Here is a 24,042-nt window from a genome sequence, read left to right on the forward strand (position 1 = left end):
TAGAACAGGAACCTGGGACACACCGAGTATATCACTGACCTGGAACAGTAACCTGGGAAACTCCGCGTATGTCATTGACCTGGAACAGTAACCTCGGACACACCGGGTATATCACTGACCTGGAACAGTAACCTGGAACACACCGAGTATATCACTGACCTGGAACAGTAACCTGGGACTGCCCGGGTATGTCACTGACCTGGAACAGTAACCTGGGACATTCCGAGTATGTCACTGACCTGGAACAGTAACCTGGGACACACCGAGTATATCACTGACCTAGAACAGGAACCTGGGACACACCGGGTATATCACTGACCTGGAACAGTAACCTGGGACATTCCGAGTATGTCACTGACCTGGAACAGTAACCTGGGACACACCGGGTATATCACTATCCTGGCACAGTAACCTGGGACACACCGAGTATGTCACTGACCTGGAACAGTGACCTGGGACACACCGTGTATGTCACTAACCTGGAAAAGTTACCTGGGACACACCGGGTATGTCACTAACCTGAAACAGTAACCTGGAACACACCGAGTATACGACTGATCTGGAACAGTAACCTGGGACACACCGAGTATGTCACTGACCTAGAACAGGAACCTGGAACACACCGAGTATATCACTGACCTTGAACTGTAACCTGGGACACACCGAGTATGTCACTGACCTGGCACAGTAACCTGGGACACACGGAGTATGTCACTGACCTAGAACAGGAACCTGGGACACACCGAGTATATCTCTGACCTACAACAGGAACCTGGGACTCACCGGGTATGTCATTGACCTGGAATAGTAACCTGGGACACACTGGGTATATCACTGACCTGGAACAGTAACCTGGGACACAGCGGGTATATCACTGACCTAGAACAGTAACCTGGAACACACCGAGTATGTCACTAACATGGAACAGAAACGTGGGACACACCGAGTATGTCACTGACCCAGAACAGGAACCTGGGACACACCGAGTATATCAATGACCTGGAACAGTAACCTGGGACACACCAAGTATGTCACTGACCTAGAACAGGAACCTGGGACACACCGAGTATATCACTGACCTGGAACAGTAACCTGGGACACAACGAGTATGTCACTGACCTGGAACAGGAACCTGGGACACACAAAGTATATCACTGACCTAGAACAGTAACCTGGAACACACCGGGTATATCACTGACATGGAACAGTAACCTGGGACACACCAAGTATATCACTGACCTGGAACAGTAACCTGGGACACACCGAGTATGTCACTGACCTGGACCAGTGACGTGGGATACACCGGGTATATCACTGACCTGGAACAGTAACATGGGACACACCGAGTATATCACTGACCTGCAACAGGAACCTGGGACACACCGAGAATGTCACTGACCTGGAACAGGAACCTGGGACATACCGAGTATATGAGTGACCTGCAACAGTAACCTGGGACACACCGAGTGTATCACTGACCTGGAACAGTGACCTGGGACACACCGGGTATGTCACTAACCTGGAACAGTTACCTGAGACACACCGGATATGTCACTAACCTGAAACAGTAACCTGGAACACACCGAGTATATCACTGACCTGGAACAGCAACCTGGGACACACCGAGTGTGTCACTGACCTAGAACAGGAACCTGGGACACACCGAGTATATCACTAACCTGGAACAGTAACCTGGGACACACCGAGTATGTCACTGACCTAGAACAGGAACCTGGGACACACCGAGTATATCACTGACCTTGAACTGTAACCTGGGACACACCGAGTATGTCACCGACCTGGCACAGTAACCTGGGACACACCGAGTATGTCACTGACCTAGAACAGGAACCTGGGACACACCGAGTATATCTCTGACCTACAACAGGAACCTGGGACTCACCGGGTATGTCATTGACCTGGAACAGTAACCTGGGACACACTGGGTATATCACTGACCTGGAACAGTAACCTGGGACACAGCGGGTATATCACTGACCTAGAACAGTAACCTGGGACACACCGAGTATATCACTGAACTGGAACAGTAACCTGGGACACACCAAGTATGTCACTGACCTGGAACAGGAACCTGGGACACACCGAGTATGTCACTGACCTAGAACAGTAACCTGGGACACACCGAGCATATCACTGACCTGGAACAGGAACCTGGGACACACCGAGTACATCACTGACCTGGGACACACCGTGTATATCACTGACCTGGAACAGTAACCTGGGACACACCGATTATATCACTGACCTAGAAAAGGAACCTGGGACACACCGGGTATATCACTGACCTGGAACAGTAACCTGGAACACACCGAGTATGTCACCAACCTAGAACAGGAGCCTGGGACACTCCGAGTATATCACTGACCTGGAACAGTAACCTGGGACACACCGTCTATATCACTGACCTGGAACAGTAACCTGGGACACAACGAGTATGTCACTGACCTGGAACAGTAACCTGGGACACACCGAGTACGTCACTGACCTGGAACAGTAACCTGGGACACACCGGGTATATCACTGACCTGGAACAGTAACCTGGAACACACCGAGTATGTCACCAACCTAGAACAGGAGCCTGGGACACTCCGAGTATATCACTGACCTGGAACAGTAACCTGGGACACACCGGCTCTATCACTGACTTGGAACTGTAACCTGGGACACACCGGGTATATCACTGACCTGGAACAGTAACCTGGAACACACCGAGTATGTCACCAACCTAGAACAGGAGCCTGGGACACTCCGAGTATATCACTGACCTGGAACAGTAACCTGGGACACACCGATTATATCACTGACCTGGAAAAGGAACCTGGGACACACCGGGTATATCACTGACCTGGAACAGTAACCTGGAACACACCGAGTATGTCACCAACCTAGAACAGGAGCCTGGGACACTCCGAATATATCACTGACCTGGAAAAGGAACCTGGGACACACCGGGTATATCACTGACCTGGAACAGTAACCTGGAACACACCGAGTATGTCACCAACCTAGAACAGGAGCCTGGGACACTCCGAGTATATCACTGACCTGGAACAGTAACCTGGGACACACCGTCTATATCACTGACCTAGAACAGTAAACTGGGACACACTGGGTATATCACTGTCCTGGAACAGTAATCTGGGACACGAGTATGTCACTGAATTGGAACAGTAACCTGGGACACACCGAGTATATCACTGACCTGGAACAGTAACCCGGGACACACCAAGTATGTCACTGACCTGGAACTGTAACCTGGGACACACCGAGTTTATCACTGACCTGGAACAGTAACCTGGGACACACCGAGTATGTCACTGACCTGGAACTGTAACCTGGGACACACCGAGTGTATCACTGACCTGGACCAGTGACCTGGGATACACCGGGTATGTCACCAACCTGGATCAGTAACCTGGAACACACCGAGTATGTCACTGACCTGGAACAGTAACCTGGGACACACCGAGTTTATCACTGACCTGGAACAGTAACCTGGGACACACCGAGTATGTCACTGACCTGGAACAGTAACCTGGGACACACCAAGTATGTCTCTGTCCTAGAACCGTAACCTGGGACACACCGAGTATATCACTGACCTGGAACAGTAACCTGTACACACCGAGTATATCACTGACCTGGAACAGTAACCTGGGACACACCGGGTATATCACTGACCTGGAACAGTAACCTGGGACAAAACGAAGTATGTCACTGACCTGGAACAGTAACCTGGGACACACCGAGTATATCACTGACCTGGAACAGTAACCTGGGACACACCGAGTATGTCACTGACCTGGAACAGGAACCTGGGACACACCGAGTATGTCACTGACCTGGAACAGTAACCTGGGACACACCGATTATATCACTGACCTGGAAAAGGAACCTGGGACACACCGTGTATATCACTGACCTAGAATAGTAACCTGGGACACACCGAGTATATCACTGACCTGGAACAGGAACCTGGGACACACCGAGTATGTCACTGACCTAGAATAGTAACCTGGGACACACCGAGTACATCACTGACCTGGGACACACCGGGTATATCACTGACCTGGAACAGTAACCTGGGACACACCGATTATATCACTGACCTGGAAAAGGAACCTGGGACACACCGGGTATATCACTGACCTGGAACAGTAACCTGGAACACACCGAGTATGTCACCAACCTAGAACAGGAGCCTGGGACACTCCGAGTATATCACTGACCTGGAACAGTAACCTGGAACACACCGAGTATATCACTGACCTGGAACAGCAACCTGGGACACACCGAGTGTGTCACTGACCTAGAACAGGAACCTGGGACACACCGAGTATATCACTGACCTTGAACTGTAACCTGGGACACACCGAGTATGTCACCGACCTGGCACAGTAACCTGGGACACACCGAGTATGTCACTGACCTAGAACAGTAACCTGGAACACACCGAGTATATCACTAACCTGGAACAGTAACCTTGGACACACCGAGTATGTCACTGACCTAGAACAGGAACCTGGGACACACCGAGTATATCACTGACCTTGAACTGTAACCTGGGACACACCGAGTATGTCACCGACCTGGCACAGTAACCTGGGACACACCGAGTATGTCACTGACCTAGAACAGGAACCTGGGACACACCGAGTATATCTCTGACCTACAACAGGAACCTGGGACTCACCGGGTATGTCATTGACCTGGAATAGTAACCTGGGACACACTGGGTATATCACTGACCTGGAACAGTAACCTGGGACACAGCGGGTATATCACTGACCTAGAACAGTAACCTGGGACACACCGAGTATATCACTGAACTGGAACAGTAACCTGGGACACACCAAGTATGTCACTGACCTGGAACAGGAACCTGGGACACACCGAGTATGTCACTGACCTAGAACAGTAACCTGGGACACACCGAGCATATCACTGACCTGGAACAGGAACCTGGGACACACCGAGTACATCACTGACCTGGGACACACCGTGTATATCACTGACCTGGAACAGTAACCTGGGACACACCGATTATATCACTGACCTAGAAAAGGAACCTGGGACACACCGGGTATATCACTGACCTGGAACAGTAACCTGGAACACACCGAGTATGTCACCAACCTAGAACAGGAGCCTGGGACACTCCGAGTATATCACTGACCTGGAACAGTAACCTGGGACACACCAAGTATGTCACTGACCTGGAACAGGAACCTGGGACACACCGAGTATGTCACTGACCTAGAACAGTAACCTGGGACACACCAAGTATGTCACTGACCTGGAACAGGAACCTTTGGACACACCGTCTATATCACTGACCTGGAACAGTAACCTGGGACACAACGAGTATGTCACTGACCTGGAACAGTAACCTGGGACACACCGGCTCTATCACTGACTTGGAACTGTAACCTGGGACACACCGGGTATATCACCAACCTAGAACAGGAGCCTGGGACACTCCGAGTATATCACTGACCTGGAACAGTAACCTGGGACACACCGATTATATCACTGACCTGGAAAAGGAACCTGGGACACACCGGGTATATCACTGACCTGGAACAGTAACCTGGAACACACCGAGTATGTCACCAACCTAGAACAGGAGCCTGGGACACTCCGAGTATATCACTGACCTGGAACAGTAACCTGGGACACACCGATTATATCACTGACCTGGAAAAGGAACCTGGGACACACCGGGTATATCACTGACCTGGAACAGTAACCTGGAACACACCGAGTATGTCACCAACCTAGAACAGGAGCCTGGGACACTCCGAGTATATCACTGACCTGGAAAAGGAACCTGGGACACACCGGGTATATCACTGACCTGGAACAGTAACCTGGAACACACCGAGTATGTCACCAACCTAGAACAGGAGCCTGGGACACTCCGAGTATATCACTGACCTGGAACAGTAACCTGGGACACACCGTCTATATCACTGACCTAGAACAGTAAACTGGGACACACTGGGTATATCACTGTCCTGGAACAGTAATCTGGGACACGAGTATGTCACTGACCTGGAACAGTAACCTGGGACACACCGGCTATATCACTGAATTGGAACAGTAACCTGGGACACACCGAGTATATCACTGACCTGGAACAGTAACCCGGGACACACCAAGTATGTCACTGACCTGGAACTGTAACCTGGGACACACCGAGTTTATCACTGACCTGGAACAGTAACCTGGGACACACCGAGTATGTCACTGACCTGGAACTGTAACCTGGGACACACCGAGTGTATCACTGACCTGGACCAGTGACCTGGGATACACCGGGTATGTCACCAACCTGGATCAGTAACCTGGAACACACCGAGTATGTCACTGACCTGGAACAGTAACCTGGGACACACCGAGTTTATCACTGACCTGGAACAGTAACCTGGGACACACCGAGTATGTCACTGACCTGGAACAGTAACCTGGGACACACCAAGTATGTCTCTGTCCTAGAACCATAACCTGGGACACACCGAGTATATCACTGACCTGGAACAGTAACCTGTACACACCGAGTATATCACTGACCTGGAACAGTAACCTGGGACACACCGGGTATATCACTGACCTGGAACAGTAACCTGGGACAAAACAAAGTATGTCACTGACCTGGAACAGTAACCTGGGACACACCGAGTATATCACTGACCTGGAACAGTAACCTGGGACACACCGAGTATGTCACTGACCTGGAACAGGAACCTGGGACACACCGAGTATGTCACTGACCTGGAACAGTAACCTGGGACACACCGATTATATCACTGACCTGGAAAAGGAACCTGGGACACACCGAGTATATCACTGACCTGGAACAGGAACCTGGGACACACCGAGTATGTCACTGACCTAGAATAGTAACCTGGGACACACCGAGTATATCACTGACCTGGAACAGGAACCTGGGACACACCGAGTATGTCACTGACCTAGAATAGTAACCTGGGACACACCGAGTACATCACTGACCTGGGACACACCGGGTATATCACTGACCTGGAACAGTAACCTGGGACACACCGATTATATCACTGACCTGGAAAAGGAACCTGGGACACACCGGGTATATCACTGACCTGGAACAGTAACCTGGAACACACCGAGTATGTCACCAACCTAGAACAGGAGCCTGGGACACTCCGAGTATATCACTGACCTAGAACAGTAAACTGGGACACACTGGGTATATCACTGTCCTGGAACAGTAATCTGGGACACAACAAGTATGTCACTGACCTGGAACAGTAACCTGGGACACAACAAGTATGTCACTGACCTGGAACAGTAACCTGGGACAGACCGGCTATATCACTGACCTGGAACAGTAACCTGGAACACACCGGGCATATCACTGACCTGGAACAGTAACCTGGGACACACCGAGTATGTCACTGACCTGGAACAGTAACCTGGAACACACCGAGTATGTCACTAACCTGGAACAGTAACCTGGGACACACCGAGTTTATCACTGACCTGGAACAGTAACCTGGGACACACCGAGTATGTCAACAACCTAGAACAGGAGCCTGGGACACTCCGAGTATATCACTGACCTGGAACAGTAACCTGGGACACACCGTCTATATCACTGACCTAGAACAGTCAACTGGGACACACTGGGTATATCACTGTCCTGGAACAGTAATCTGGGACACAACGAGTATGTCACTGACCTGGAACAGTAACCTGGGACACACCGAGTATGTCACTGACCTGGAACAGTAACCTGGGGCACACCGAGTATATCACTGACCTGGAACAGTAACCCGGGACACACCAAGTATGTCACTGACCTGGAACAGTAACCTGGGACACACCGAGTTTATCACTGACCTGGAACAGTAACCTGGGACACACCGAGTATGTCACTGACCTGGAACAGTAACCTGGAACATACCGAGTGTGTCACTGACCTGGAACAGTAACCTGGGACACACCGAGTGTGTCACTGACCTGGACCAGTGACCTGGGATACACCGGGTATGTCACCAACCTGGATCAGTAACCTGGAACACACCGAGTATGTCACTGACCTGGAACAGTAACCTGGGACACACCGAGTTTATCACTGACCTGGAACAGTAACCTGGGACACACCGAGTATGTCACTGACCTGGAACGGTAACCTGGAACACACCGAGTATATCACTGACCTGGAACAGTAACCTGGGACACACCAAGTATGTCTCTGTCCTAGAACCGTAACCTGGGACACACCGAGTATATCACTGACCTGGAACAGTAACCTGTACACACCGAGTATATCACTGACGTGGAACAGTAACCTGGGACACACCGGGTATATCACTGACCTGGAACAGTAACCTGGGACACACTGAGTATGTCACTGACCTAGAACAGGAACCTGGGCACACCGAGTATATCACTGACCTGGAACAGTAACCTGGGAAACTCCGCGTATGTCATTGACCTGGAACAGTAACCTCGGACACACCGGGTATATCACTGACCTGGAACAGTAACCTGGAACACACCGAGTATGTCACTGACCTGGAACAGTAACCTGGGACACACCGAGTATATCACTGACCTGGAACAGTAACCTGGGACACACCGAGTATGTCACTGACCTGGAACAGGAACCTGGGACACACCGAGTATGTCACTGACCTGGAACAGTAACCTGGGACACACCGATTATATCACTGACCTGGAAAAGGAACCTCGGACACACCGGGTATATCACTTATCTAGAATAGTAACCTGGGACACACCGAGTATATCACTGACCTGGAACAGGAACCTGGGACACACCGAGTATGTCACTGACCTGGAATTGTAACCTGGGACACACCGAGTACATCACTGACCTGGGACACACCGGGTATATCACTGACCTGGAACAGTAACCTGGGACACACCGATTATATCACTGACCTGGAAAAGGAACCTGGGACACACCGGGTATATCACTGACCTGGAACAGTAACCTGGAACACACCGAGTATGTCACCAACCTAGAACAGGAGGCTGGGACACTCCGAGTATATCACTGACCTGGAACAGTAACCTGGGACACACCGTCTATATCACTGACCTAGAACAGTAAACTGGGACACACTGGATATATCACTGTCCTGGAACAGTAATCTGGGACACAACGAGTATGTCACTGACCTGGAACAGTAACCTGGGACACACCGAGTATATCACTGACCTGGAACAGTAACCCGGGACACACCAAGTATGTCACTGACCTGGAACAGTAACCTGGGACACACCGAGTTTATCACTGACCTGGAACAGTAACCTGGGACACACCGAGTATGTCACTGACCTGGAACAGTAACCTGGAACACACCGGGCATATCACTGACCTGGAACAGTAACCTGGGACACACCGAGTATGTCACTGACCTGGAACAGTAACCTGGGACACACCGAGTGTATCACTGACCTGGACCAGTGACCTGGGATACACCGGGTATGTCACCAACCTGGATCAGTAACCTGGAACACACCGAGTATGTCACTGACCTGGAACAGTAACCTGGGACACACCGAGTTTATCACTGACCTGGAACAGTAACCTGGGACACACCGAGTATGTCACTGACCTGGAACAGTAACCTTTAACACACCGAGTATATCACTGACCTGGAACAGTAACCTGGGACACACCAAGTATGTCTCTGTCCTAGAACCGTAACCTGGGACACACCGAGTATATCACTGACCTGGAACAGTAACCAGTACACACCGAGTATATCACTGACTTGGAACAGTAACCTGGGACACACCGGGTATATCACTGACCTGGAACAGTAACCTGGGACACACCGAGTATGTCACTGACCTGGAACAGTAACCTGGGACACACCGAGTATATCACTGACCTGGAACAGTAACCTGGGACACACCGGGTATGTCACTGACCTGGAACAGGAACCTGGGACACACCGAGTATGTCACTGACCTGGAACAGTAACCTGGGACACACCGGGTATATCACTGACCTGGAACAGTAACCTGGAACACACCGAGTATGTCACCAACCTAGAACAGGAGCCTGGGACACTCCGAGTATATCACTGACCTGGAACAGTAACCTGGGACACACCGTCTATATCACTGACCTAGAACAGTAAACTGGGACACACCGGGTATATCACTGACCTAGAACAGTAACCTGGGACACACCGAGTATATCACTGACCTGGAACAGTAACCTGGGACACACCGGCTCTATCACTGACTTGGAACAGTAACCTGGGACACACCGGGTATATCACTGACCTGGAACAGTAACCCGGGACACACCGAGTATGTCACTGACCTGGAACAGTAACCTGGGACACACCGAGTATATCCGTGACCTGGAACAGTAACCTGGGACACACCGAGTATGTCACTGACCTAGAACAGTAACCTGGGACACACCGGGTATATCACTGACCTGGAACAGTAACCTGGAACACACCGAGTATATCACTGACCTGGAACAGTAACCTGGGACACACTGAGTATGTCACTGACCTGGAACAGGAACCTGGGACACACCGAGTACATCACTGACCTGGAACAGTAACCTGGGACACACCGGGTATATCACGGACCTTGAACAGTAACCTGGGACACACCGATTATATCACTGACCTGGAACAGTAACCTGGGACACACCGGGTATATCACTGACCTGGAACAGTAACCTGGAACACACCGGGTATATCACTGACCTGGAACAGTAACCTGGGACACACCGATTATATCACTGACCTGGAACAGTAACCTGGGACACACCGGGTATATCACTGACCTGGAACAGTAACCCGGGACACACCAAGTATGTCACTGACCTGGAACAGTAACCTGGGACACACCGGGTATATCACTGACCTGGAACAGTAACCTGGGACACACCGGGTATATCACTGACCTGGAACAGGTTTGGTATGCTTTCCTTTATTGGTCAGAGTATTGAGTACAGGAGTTGGGTGGTCATGTTGTGGCTGTACAGGACATTGGTTAGGCCACTGTTGGAATATTGCATGCAATTCTGGTTTCCTTCCTATTGGAAAACTGTTGTGAAACTTGAAAGGGTTCAGAAAAGATTTACAAGGTTGTTGCCCAGGGTTGGAGGATCTGAGCTACAGGGAGAGGCTGAACAGGCTGGGGCTGTTTTCCCTGGAGCGTTGGAGGCTGAGGGGTGACCTTATAGAGGTTTACAAAATTATGAGGGGCATGGATAGGGTAAATAGGAAAAGTCTTTTCCCTGGGGTTTGGGAGTGCAGAACTAGAGGGCATAGGTTTAGGGTGAGAGGGGAAAGACATAAAAGAGTCCTAAGGGGCAACCTTTTCACGCAGAGGGTGGTACGTGTATGGAATGAGCTGCCAGAGGATGTGGTGGAGGCTTGTACAATTGCAACATTTAAGAGGCATTTGGATGGGTATATGAATACAAAGGGTTTGGAGGGATATGGGCCAGGTGCTGGCAGGTGGGACTAGATTGGGTTGGGATATCTGGTCGGCATGGACAGGTTGGACCGAAGGGTCTGTTTCCATGCTACACATCTCTATGACTCTATGACTCTATTACTAACCTGGAACAGTAACCTGGGACACACCGGGTCTATTACTAACTGGAACATAGCCTGTCAGCAGCCTGGAATAGTGACCTGGGGCACACCTAGTGTACATCGAAGGGAAGGCGATGCAAGTGGTAATATTGCTAGTCTGTTAACCCAGAAACTCAGCTCGTCTGAGAACCCCATTCCACGTTGAACAATACTTGGAGGAAGTACTGAAGGTGGCAAGGGTACATAATTTCCTCTGGGCGGGGGATTTCAATGTCCACCTCCAAGTGTGGCTTGGCAGCAGCACCACTGATTGAGCTGGTTCAGGTCCCAAAGGAGATAGCTATTAGGCAGGTGATGAGGAAACCAACAAGAGGGAAAAACATACTTGACCTCATCCTTACTGATCTGCCAGCCATATATGTATCTGTCCTTGACAGTATTGGTAAGAGTGACCACTGCACAGTCTTTGTGGAGACTTCATGTTGAGAATAACCTCCATCATGTTGTGTGGCAATATCCCCACGCTAAATGGGACAGAGTTCAAACTGGGCATCCTGGAGACACTGTGAGCCATCAACAGCAGCAGAATCGTATTCCACACCTACTCAGAATTTGCAGCCTCTTTGGTCTGTCACACCACCATTAAGTTAGGGCATCAACCCTAGTTCAATGGAGAGTGCAGGAGGGTATGCCAGGAGCAGCACCAGACATTTCTAAAAATAAAGGTGTCAACCTGGTGAAGCTACCAAACAGGTCTCCTTGCATGCCAATTATAGTGGAGTTACCAAACAGGTCTCCTTGCATGCCAATTATAGTGGAGTTACCAAACAGGTCTCCTTGCATGCCAAATATGGTGAAGCTACCAAACAGGTCTCCTTGCGCCAAATAGCATGAGCAGCAAGTGATCAGCAGAGCTAAGTGATCCACAATCAACAGCCATAATGCATTCATACCACATCCAGTTGTGAATGATGGTGGACAATTATACAACTCACCGGAGGAGGACGCTGCACAAATAGCCCCATCCTCAATGATGGAAGAGCCCAGAAGATCAGTGCGAAAGGTAAGGCTGAAGCTCTCACAGCAATCTTCAGCAATAAATACCAAGTGGCTGTTCCATCTCACCACCTCCAGTCGTCCCCAGCATCGCAGACTTCAACCAGTTTGATTTACTTCATGCGATAATAAGAAATGGTTGGAGGGACTGGATACTGCAAAGGCTATGACAACATGCCAGCAATAGTACTGGAGACGTGTGCTCCCCTAGCCAAGTTGTTCCAGTACAGCAACAATACAGGCACCTATCGACAATGTGAAAAACTGCCCAGGTATGTCCGACACCCAAAAATCAGAGTGAACAAAAATCCAACCTGGCCAATAACCGTTCCATCAGCCTCCTCTCGATCATCAGTAAAGTGATGGAAGGGGTCATTAACAGTGCTATCAAGCAGCACCTGCTCAGCAATAACCTGCTCAGTGACGCCCAGTTTGGGTTCTGTCAGGGCCACTCAGCTCCTAACCTCATTACAGGCTTGGATCAAACATGGACTAAAGAGCTGAATTCCAGAGGGAAGGTGAGAGTGACAGCCCTTGAACTCAAGGCTGCACTAAACCAAGTGTGAGATCAAGGAGCCCTAGCAAAACTGGAATCAATGTGTATCAGTGGTTTGGGTCAGACCTGGCACACAGGAATATTGATATGGTTGTTGATGGTCAGTCATCTCAAATCCAGGACATCTCTGCAGGAGTTCCTCAGGGTTGTGTCCCAGAGGCAACCATCTTCAGCTGCTTCATCAATGGCCTTCCCTCCATCATAAGGTCAGAAGGGGGGATGTTCGCAGCTGATTACGCTTTTGTTCATCAGTCAGTGTTCAAGTGCCACAAGATCTAGACAATATCCAGGCTTGAGCTGACAAGTGGCAAGTAACAGTCACACCACACAAATGCCATCTCCAATAAGATACAAATCTAAACACGATCCTTTGAGATTCAATGGTGTTACCCTCACCTGAATCATCCACATCAACATCCTGGGGCTTACCATTGACCACAGCCATATAAACACAGTGGCTACAAGTTCAGGTCAGAGGCAAGGCATACTTTGGTGAGTAACTCACCACCTGACTCCCCTAAGCCTGTCCATCATCTACAAGACACAAGCCATGAGTATGATGGAATACTCCCCACTTGTTTGGATGAGTCCAGTTCCAAGAACACTCAAGAAGCTTGACACCATTATGATGACACTGTGGCTTTAAGAGGTTATTTTGCTTTTTTTTTTAAAGAGAGGCTTTAGGGCACAGGTACCAAGCTGGCTAGTGAAGATCCATAAACTATACAACTTGGGGGGCCATGGGTTTTTTAAAAGTTGGAACAATAGAAGCAGCCTGGCTGGGTGTGGCTAGCTGTCACAGACCAAGATTGCGAGTTATTTTTAGCTTTTAGATTTGACAGAGGCTGCTGGAGTTTTGAAGAAGTAGCAGATATCTTTTCTGTCTCTCAGTTACAGCTGAAAGCTGGGGTTTCTCTCTGCTGCTGAGTTACCTGGGAGACAGGTAATTTGCCTTTTTGCCAAGGGGTGTGTGTATGGGATGCTACTATATTGGAACAGTTAATTAGTAATATATAGTGTATCTATTATTCTGTGAAGTTTTCCAATAGAGTTGTTACTCAAAATTCATCTTTCTTTTGTCGTATTTTAACATTGAGTAGATTGATCAATCAAGTTTCATCTGGAACACAACATGTTATATTTCCATTTAAAATAAGAAAAGGCTGGGGTCTAGGATACCTTCTTAAAATATTTTGGGGGGATTTGGTCTGGTCCATAACCCCATCCAAAGCAGCTGCTTGATTGGCACTATATCCACAACATTCTAAGCAAGATGGCGGCAGAGCTTTATCTGTACATTTTCCTTTTTCTCACCTTTAGCCTTTCTTTCCTCCTCTTCTCTTTCTTGGCCTCGTACCTCACAGTGTCAGAACTCCAGGCTACCATTTTTCTCTCTGGATGCACATGTCAGACAGGGAGTGGGAAGGGGAATTGAAATGGGCAATGACCTGGAGGTCAGGCTGGTCCTTATGGGCCCAGCTGAGATGCTTGGTGAATTGTGCTGTTAGTTTACGTTTGGTCTTGCCAATGTATAGAAGATCACAGCAGGAGCACTCCTTACAGTAAACTCGGTTGGAGGAGAGGTAGGTGAATCTCTGTCTCACGCCGAAGGACTGGATGGAGGTAGTAGTGTAGTGGCAGGTTTTGCATCTTGTACGGTTGCAGGGGAAGGTATGGGGCGGTGAGGTTAGGGAGTTGGTGGGGAGAGAAGTTGCACAAACCAAGGAGTGACAGAGGGAATGGTCCTTACGGAAGACAGAGAGGGGTGGGGAGGGGAAGATATTCTTGGTGATGGAGCATCTCAGCCAGGCCTGTAAAGGCTGAACTGACCTCCCAGTCACTGCCCATTTCAGTTCCCCCTCCCACTCCCTCTCCAACATGTCTACCCTTGGCCCCCTCCATTGCCACAGTGAATCAGACCACAAACTGGAGGAACGACACTTCCATTGGGGCAGCCCACAGCCAAGGAGGACTCAACAACCTCAGCCTTCCTTCCAGTTACGAACCAGATTCATCCCTCCCATCGACCAACCAGGTCATACCCACCACCTGTATTCACCTCACCATTCTGCCCCTCTCCCCACCCATAACCCTCCCTCCTGTACCTGCAGCTCCTCCCATCTCTATCTCCATTCCTGAAGAGAGATTACACCCGAAACGTCCACTTGTGTCCCTCCTGATGCTGCCTGGCTTGCTGTGTTCTTCCAGCCTCCTGGTGGTCTGAAAGATCAGGCTGGCTGTGTAACAGGCGGCTGATCAAACATCTCCCATTTCAAACTCCCACCAAGAGATTCACATTCACCCCAGACACAGAGAGAGAGAGAGAGAGAGAATGGAAAGCTGAATTCTGTACTTACCGAGAGAGACCCGGGAAAAACACAGGGAGATGGAGAGAAGGATCAGCAACATTCTGGGAATATAGTGACCCTGTTTCCTAAACAGGGAATTGATTACTCCGAGGAGAAATAGCTCAACAGCTGTTAATAAACCGGAAATCATCAAAGACAACTTTCGCGATGCAGCATTTCATGTTGATCCTCGATCATTTCCTGATTGCAGAAGCGGAGATCTGGTTAGTCTCAGAGGAACATCCAATTCAAGAGATAAGCAGTCACTCGTCACCAGTTTCTGGGAAGATATCTCTCAGTCAGGTTACAGTCAGTAACAACTACACACATCGATACTGTCCCCTTCAGGCAGTGCTAAACATCTCCTGTCTCTTCAAGGAGTATTTGACCGAACAGAGGATGCTACCAAGCCACATTTTCCCCTTTTTCCACCCTCCGTGTTGCTGAGGGGTAGCCACAGGATGAACAGGGTCCCTGGTTACTCCCGGGGAAAAGGCTGCAGTGCTCTGACATTGCCTTCTGCAGGATGTCCTCACTGTGAAGGATTCCCCTCTCTCACAGACTGCCATCAGGCGGATTGGGAAGATTGATGGGCTGAGAAACAACATGTTTGGGCAGGTTACAAGAGTGGGATCAACAAAAGGTGAAATTGCTGGAGAAACTCGGCAGGTCTGGCAGCATCTTTGGAGAGAGAACAATGTTTAGGTTATGTGTCCAATGACCCTTTTTCAGAAAGAGCTTATGAGAGACAGATGGAAAGGTGTAGGGAGGGAGTTGGTGAAAGCCCAGCTAACTGAAGGTACAGCCCCTAATGTGGGCTGATGTTGATGTGGGTGGCTCAATGGCGAGCACAGCTGCCTCATAGTGCCAGGGACCTGAGTTCAATCCCAGCCTCGGGCGACTGTCTGTGTGGAGTCTGCACATTCTCCCCGTGTCTGCGTGGGTTTCCTCCGGTTTCCTCCCACAGTCCAAAGATGTGCAGGTTAGGTGAATTGGTCATGTAAAACTGACCCCTTGTGTTCAGGGATGTGTAGGTGTGTTAGTCAGTAATAGGATGGGACTGTGTAGGCTACTGTTTAGAGGGTAGGGATGGACTTGTTGGGCCCATTGGCCTTGTCTCCATTCAACAGGATGATGATTAATCTGCCATTTCCTCATAACTTTTGACTCCCTAGCAAATCACAACACTATCTATCTAAGACTTGAACTTAAAAGGGAGAAGAACATACAAAGGAAGCACATGGTGAGGACATTGCAGGAGAGAGAGAGAGAGAGAGAGAGAGAGAGAACCTGCACAGTTACTGCCTTTGATGTTTGAATTTGTGTATCGCTGGACATCGAATTGCATCTGGGAAAATGATCAAACAGTGAGATTCACAACTAATCGTGGAGGAACTGTTGAGCGAAGTTTACAGCACAGAATCAGATAAGTTAATCATTGTTTTAATTGTGGCCGACAGATAATCTGCAGTAGTGAGTAGAGTGGGTTCTTTCTTCATTATATTTTTTGGAGATATGTCTCTTGATTAAACTTAAAATATAAGCCATAACTATTAATTTAACCCGGGCAGTGTTTGTAGAGGAATAAGTGTTAATTTCTGTGTCTGTAGATTGTGAAGGAGCAAAAATGGCCTTTAATAGAGTGATAAGTACTTCTTGTGGGAGTATAAAGAGAGTTTAAGGGTTACTGTGGAGTATATCTGCCATAAATATGGCTGCGAATCTTATCAGATCGAATGGATCATTTGGAGAGACAATTAGAAGCAATAAGGAATTTGGAACAGCAACAGTATGTGATGGATGGCAGTTATAGGAAGGAGGGAACGTCTCAGATACAATCACATAGATAGGCTAACTCCAGGAAAGGTAAGAGAGGTCGGCACCTAGTGCAGGAGTATTTTATGGATATACCCATTTCAAACAGGTAAGCTGTAGGAAAATGTAGGGGGTGATGGATTCTCAGGGGAACATAGCACAAACAGCCAAGTTTCTGGTATTGAGACTGGCTCTAATGCAAGAAGTGGCACGTCAGCTTCCAAGAGATCAATTGTGTTAGGGGATTCTGTAGTCTGAGGTTCAGGCAGACGTTTCTGTGGCCAGCAGAGAAAAATCAGAATGGTGTGTTGCTTCCCTGGTGCCAGGATTAAGGATGTCTCAGAGAGGGTGCAGAATGTTCTCATGGGGGACAGAGGTCCAGCAAGAGATCATTGTCCACATTGGAACCAATAACATAGGAAGGGAAATGGATGCAATTCTGTAGGGAGATTACAGAGAATTAGGCAGAAATTTAAAAAGGAGGTCCTCGAGAGTAGTTATATCTGGAATGCTCCCAGTGCTACGAGCTAGTGAGGGCAAGAATAGGAGGATACAGCAGATGAATGCATGGCTGAGCAGCTGGTGTATGGGGGACGGATTCACATTTTTGGATCATTGAAATCTCTTTTGGGGTAGAAGTGACTTGTACAAGAAGGACAGATTGCACCTGAATTGGAAAAGGACCAATATACTGGCAGGGAAATTTGCTGGAGCTGCTCAAGAGGATTTAAACAAGTACGATTGGGGGAGGGGGGTGGTGGGACCCAGGGAGATAGTGAGGAAAGAGATCAATCTGAGACTGGTACTGTTGAGAACAGAAGCGAGTCAAACAGTCAGGGCCGACAAAGACAAGGTAGGACTAATAAATTAAACTGCATTTATTTCAATGCAAGGGGCCGAACAGGGAAGGCAGATGAACTCAGGGCATGGTTAGGAACATGGGACTGGGATATCATAGCAATTACAGAAACATGGCTCAGGGATGGGCAGGACTGGCAGCTTAATGTTCCAGGATACAAATGCTACAGGAAGGATAGAAAGGGAGGCAAGGGAGGAGGGGAGTGGCATTTTTGACAAGGGACAGGATTACAGCTGTGCTGAGGAAGAATATTCCTGGAAATACATCCAGGGAAGTTATTTGGGTGGAATTGAGAAATAAGAACGGGATGATAATGTTTTTGGGATTGTATTACAGACCCCCTCAGAGTCAGAGAGAAATTGAGAAACAAACTTGTGAGGAGATCTCAGCTATCTGTAAGAATAATAGGGTAGTTATGGTAGGGGATTTTAACTTTCCAAACATAGACTGGGACTGCCATAGTGTGAAGGGTTTCGATGGAGAGGATTTTATTCAGTGGGTACAAGACAATTTTCTGATTCAGTATGTGGATGTACCTACCAGAGAAGGTGCAAAACTTGACTTACTCTTGGGAAATAAGGCTGGGCAGGTGACTGGGGTGTCAGTGGGGGAGCACTTTGGGGCCAGCAACCATAATTCTATTTGTTTTAAAATAGTGATGGAAAAGGATAGACCAGATCTAAAAGTTGAAGTTCTAAATTGGAGAAAGGCCAATTTTGATGGTATTAGGCAAGAACTTTCAAAAGCTGATTGAGGGCAGATGTTCGCAGGTAAAGGGACGGCTGGAAAATGGGAAGCCTTCAGAAATAAGATAACGAGAATCCAGAGGGACAGGATGTACATGCATTTGGAAAGGCAAGGACTGATTAGGGATAGTCAACATGACTTTGTGCATGGGAAATTATGTCTCACAAACATGATTGAGTTTTTTGAGGAAGTAACAAAGAGGATTGATGAGGGCAGAGCAGTAGATGTAATCAGTAAGGCATTCAACAAGGTTCCTTATGGGAGACTGGTGAGCAGGGTTAGATCTCACCGAATACAGGGAGAACTAGCATTTGGATACAGAACTGGCCCAAAGGTAGATGACAGGGGGTGGTGGTTGAGAGTTGTTTTTCAGACTGGAGGCCTGTGACCAGTGGAGTGCCACAAGGATCAGTGCTGGGTCCTCTACTTTGTCATTTACATAAATGATTTAGATGTGAGCATAAGAGGTACAGTAAGCAAGTTTGCAGATGACACCAAAATTGGAGGTGAAGTGGACAGCGAAGAAGGTTCCCTCAGATTACAACAGGATCTTGACCAGATGGGCCAATGGGCTGAGAAGTGGCAGATGGAGTTGAATTCAGCTAAATGCAAGGTGCTGCATTTTGGGAAAGCAAATCTTAGCAGGACTTATGCACTCAATGGTAAGGTCCTAGGGAGTGTTACTGAAGAGACCTTGGAGTGCAGGTTCATAGCTCCTTGAAAGTGGAGTCGCAGATAAATATAATAGGATAGCTTTCTTTTGTTGGTCAGAGCACTGACTACAGGAGTTGGGAAGTCATGTTGTGGTTGTACAGGACATTGGTTAGGCCACTGTTGGAATATTGCATGCAATTCTGGTCTCCTTCCTATCGGAAAGATGTTGTGAAACTTGAAAGGTTTTAGAAAACCTTTAGAAACCCTGTTGCCAGGGTTGGAGGATTTTAGCTAGAGGGAGAGGCTGAACAGGCTGGGGTTGTGTTCGCTGGAGCGTCGGAGGCTGTGGGGTGACCTTATAGAACATAGAACGTAGAACATTACAGCGCAGTACAGGCCCTTCGGCCCTCGATGTTGCACCGACCTATCATACCAATCTGAAGCCCATCTAACCTACACTATTCCATATGCTTGTCCAATGATGACTTAAATGTACTTAAAGTTGGCAAATCTACTACAGTTGCTGGCAAAGCATTCCATACTCTTACTACTCTCTGAGTAAAGAGGTTTACAGAGGTTTACAAAATTATGAGGGGCATGGATAGGGTATATAGGCAACGTCTTTTCTCTGGGGTCAGGGAGTCCAGAACTAGAGGGCATAGGTTTAGAGTGAGAGGGGAAAGATATAAAAGAGACCTAAGGGGCAACTTTTTCACACAGAGGGTGGTACGGGTATGGAATGAGCTGTCTCAGGAAGTGGTAGAGGCTGGTACAATGACAACATTTAAGAGGCATTTGGATGGGTATATGAATAGGAAGGGTTTGGAGGGATATGGGCCGGGTGCTGGCAGGTGGGAATAGATTGGGTTGGGATATCTGGTTGGCATGGACGGGTTGGACCGAAGGGTCTGTTTCCATGCTGTACATCACGATGACTCTATGACTCTATGACTCCTTCACCCTTGACTCCCTCTGCACTGTGCTGTGTGAATGTGGTTCATTAATGCTGAGGGTGATTGAATCCTGGGTCCAATGAGTGAGTGAATGTTTCAGAGTGTGTCATTTTATATTTATTTCCATTTCAAACATTCTTTTGTTATTTTCTCAGCCTTGGACATCTCTGTTCCAGCTTCTTCATAATTTAGTAAATGATATGTCAATTTCTCGCTGTAGACTTATTTGGAACTTCTTCACTCCCCTCCTGACCCTGTCCCACCCTCCCAGAGACTGTTAAACCCTGTCAGACTAATTCCCCTCCCCTCCTGACCCTGTCCCACCCTCCCAGACACTGTTAAACCCTGTCAGACTAATTCCCCTCCCCTCCTGACCCTGTCCCACCCTCCCAGAGACTGTTAAACCCTGTCAGACTAATTCCCCTCCCCTCCTGACCCTGTCCCACCCTCCCAGACACTGTTAAACCATGTCAGACTGATTCCCCTCCCCTCCTGACCCTGTCCCACCCTCCCAGACACTGTTAAACCCTGTCAGACTAATTCCCCTCCCCTCCTGACCCTGTCCCACCCTCCCAGACACTGTTAAACCCTGTCAGACTAATTCCTCTCCCCTCCTGACCCTGTCTCACCCTCCCAGTCACTGTTAAACCCTGTCAGACTAATTCCCCTCCCCTTCTGACCCTGTCCCACCCTCCCAGACACTGTCAAACCCTGTCAGACTAATCCCCCTCCCGTCCTGACTCTGTCCCACCCTCTCAGACACTGTTAAACCCTGTCAGATTAATTCTCCTCCCCTCCTGACCCTGTCCCACCCTCCCAGTCACTGTTAAACCCTGTCAGACTAATTCCCCTCCCCTTCTGACCCTGTCCCACCCTCCCAGACACTGTCAAACCCTGTCAGACTAATTCCCCTCCCCTCCTGACCCTGTCCCACCCTCCCAGACACTGTTAAACCCTGTCAGACTAATCCCCCTCCCCTCCTGGCCCTGTCCCACCCTCCCACACACCTTTAAAACCTGCCTGACTAATTTCAACCCTCTCCTTGCCCTGTCTCACCCTCCCAGATACTGTTACAGCTGTAGCAGTCCAATTGACAGTCCAATTTCAATCCCCTCCAGACTTTGTCCCACCTTCCCAGACACTGTTAAATGCTGTCAGACTGATTTCAGTCTCCTCCTGGCCCTGCCTCACCTTCCCGGACACTGTTAATACCTGCTAGTCTAACTCCCCTCCTCTTCCCTCCCTGAAGCGATTATCTTGTTTCTGTCCATTCCTGACCTCGTGGGTTTCCTGGGATCCACTCCAGGACATTCCAGGAGTCTCATTGAGGAATAGCGGGATTCTCGTGTTCCTGTGTGAACATGGAAACACCGTCCATCCTTCCATATCACAGCAGATACACTGAATTACAGCTCATTGCTCACACCCAGTTCTTTCAGGATTGAGATTGACTTCTCCTGGCAATGTGCTTCCACGGATTGAACAGTGGATCCCAGATCCAGCAGGTCAGGATCCTGATTCTTCAAGTGAGACCTTCTCAAGTCGTGTTTCCATCCCGTCTCAGAAATGTGAGCAGTGTCACCGTCAGAGGGATCTTCACGGATGGTTCCTCCCTCACACTTTCTCAAATCTGTCACATTTTATCTTCAGCGATTAACTGATCATTGCAGTTGCCAATCAATAAATTATTGTTGATCATTGATTTGTCGGAATTCTTCATTAATGATTTCACAGGAAAGGGTTAATTCATTCACTCTGCAGATTGTGGATATTGGAATCAGCAGTGTTTGAGCTTCAGTTCAGTGTGAACTGGGAGGGGGTTATGACCATGTAACTCCCCAGGAAGCCTTCCCCAAACCAAGCAGGATGTACACAGTGTACACCGACAGAACTGTACATGCTGTAAATCAGAGCTGAAAATGTGTTGCTGGAAAAGCGCAGCAGGTCAGGCAACATCCAAGGAGCAGGAGAATCGACGTTTCGGGCATGAGCCCTTCCTCCATGATGTAAATCAGAAACAACAATGGAAATGGCTGGAAAAGCTCAGCAGGTCTGGCAGCATCTGTGCAGAGAAATCAGAGTTACCATTTCGGGTCTGGTGACCTTTCCTCAGAACTGGTCTGATTTCTTTGATTTCTCTTGACAGATGCTGCCAGACCTGCTGAGCTTTTCCAGCAATCTCTGTTTTTGTTCAGGAAGCACAAAATGATGTTTATTTAATATGTGTGTTTCAGAGTTGGATGGTTGATAATGTCTGGGAGTGTTCATTCCTGGGGTGGGGGCTTTTCTTTCAGAAGGATCTGAATGAGTGTGAAGAGGGGGCCAGGCAGCTGCTGGGAGTCAGGAATACTTCACTGACTGGTGACCCAGCAGCTATTGGAGGGAGGAAAGGGCAGGCTCACCAGCTGAATGTTTCACCCAGGGCTGAGCACACAAGCTTCTGGGCTGGGACAGATGGAGGGGACCCTTCATTGTCAATTGTAGTGTGTCATTAATAAATAATTGTCAGTGGTTGATTTGTCCACTTTTTTCATTAATGAATTTCACAAGAAAGGTTTAATTCATTCACTCAGCAATTTGTGGCTCTTGGAATCAGCAGATGTGGAGCTTCAATTCAATGTGAACTGGGGGAGTTAAGACCATCCAACTCCCCAACAAGCCTTCCCCAAACTAACCAGGAAGCTCAAAGTGACGTTTACTCAATGTGTGTTAAGAATTGGATGGTTGATAATGTCTGTAAGTCTGCAGTTTTGGAACAAAATAAAATGTACCCACACCCTAGAAGATATCGCACTTTCACTTAATGCCTGGCCCAGGCTGCTGTTGGGGGGGGGGGGGGGAGTGAAAATCTACCTTTTCCTCCAAACAAACCCCCATGCACACACCCTCTCACACTCAGACACACACTTGACCAAACCTACACACACATATACACACATTCTTTCACATACACTCACACCCACATGCACACACTCACATACACACTCTCTCTCCTGCACACGTGCACATATACATTTATGGCGTGGATCTGCAGTTGCTGAATTACATTTTTTTTTGCTCAAAAACTGCATAAATCCATGTCAGAATCTAAAAGTCCCACTTTAGAAATAAAACTGATTCAACACTGGGACAGACTTTAAGTTCACACCTTTAATACATTGTCTGAGCTGGGATAACGTCTATTGTTAGATAAACTGAAGCTACCTTGAGAATGTACCTTCAAAGGAGTTTTCAAATTTGCATATCAAAGAGCTGAAACCAACATGACTCCTCCGAAAAGATGCAAGACTTAATCTAAGTTTGTTTAATATGTCATTACAACTCCGTGACTCCGTAACCCTTTTGCTATAAATTCTGTGTCTTCTGGTCCTGCTCCACAACCACCATTTGAAGGAGCAGTGCTCCGAAAGCTAGTGCTTCCAAATAAACCTGTTGGACTCTAACCTGG

The 24,042-nt window shown here is 48.4% G+C and overlaps 2 protein-coding genes across 5 annotated transcripts in view; both read right to left on the bottom strand.

Annotated features, from left to right (window-relative positions):
• LOC148140902 (class I histocompatibility antigen, F10 alpha chain-like) overlaps nucleotides 1-15,741 on the bottom strand; it is a 68,303-nt gene extending 52,562 nt beyond the window's left edge. For all 4 annotated transcript variants that reach the window (XM_087979683.1, XM_087979682.1, XM_087979681.1 and 1 more), the window contains exon 1: nucleotides 15,576-15,741. In XM_087979683.1, coding sequence (XP_087835809.1) covers nucleotides 15,576-15,717 — 142 coding nt within the window. In that variant the 5' untranslated portion in view covers nucleotides 15,718-15,741. The remainder of the gene's footprint in view (nucleotides 1-15,575) is intronic.
• Nucleotides 1-24,042, bottom strand: part of LOC148140900 (class I histocompatibility antigen, F10 alpha chain-like) — a 413,938-nt gene that overhangs the window by 90,871 nt on the left and 299,025 nt on the right. The window lies entirely within an intron of this gene.

Source organism: Chiloscyllium plagiosum, unplaced genomic scaffold (genome assembly GCF_037043375.1).
Source record: "Chiloscyllium plagiosum isolate Xiang-an unplaced genomic scaffold, Cpla_swu_hap1 HiC_scaffold_35, whole genome shotgun sequence".
Lineage (NCBI taxonomy): Eukaryota > Metazoa > Chordata > Chondrichthyes > Orectolobiformes > Hemiscylliidae > Chiloscyllium > Chiloscyllium plagiosum.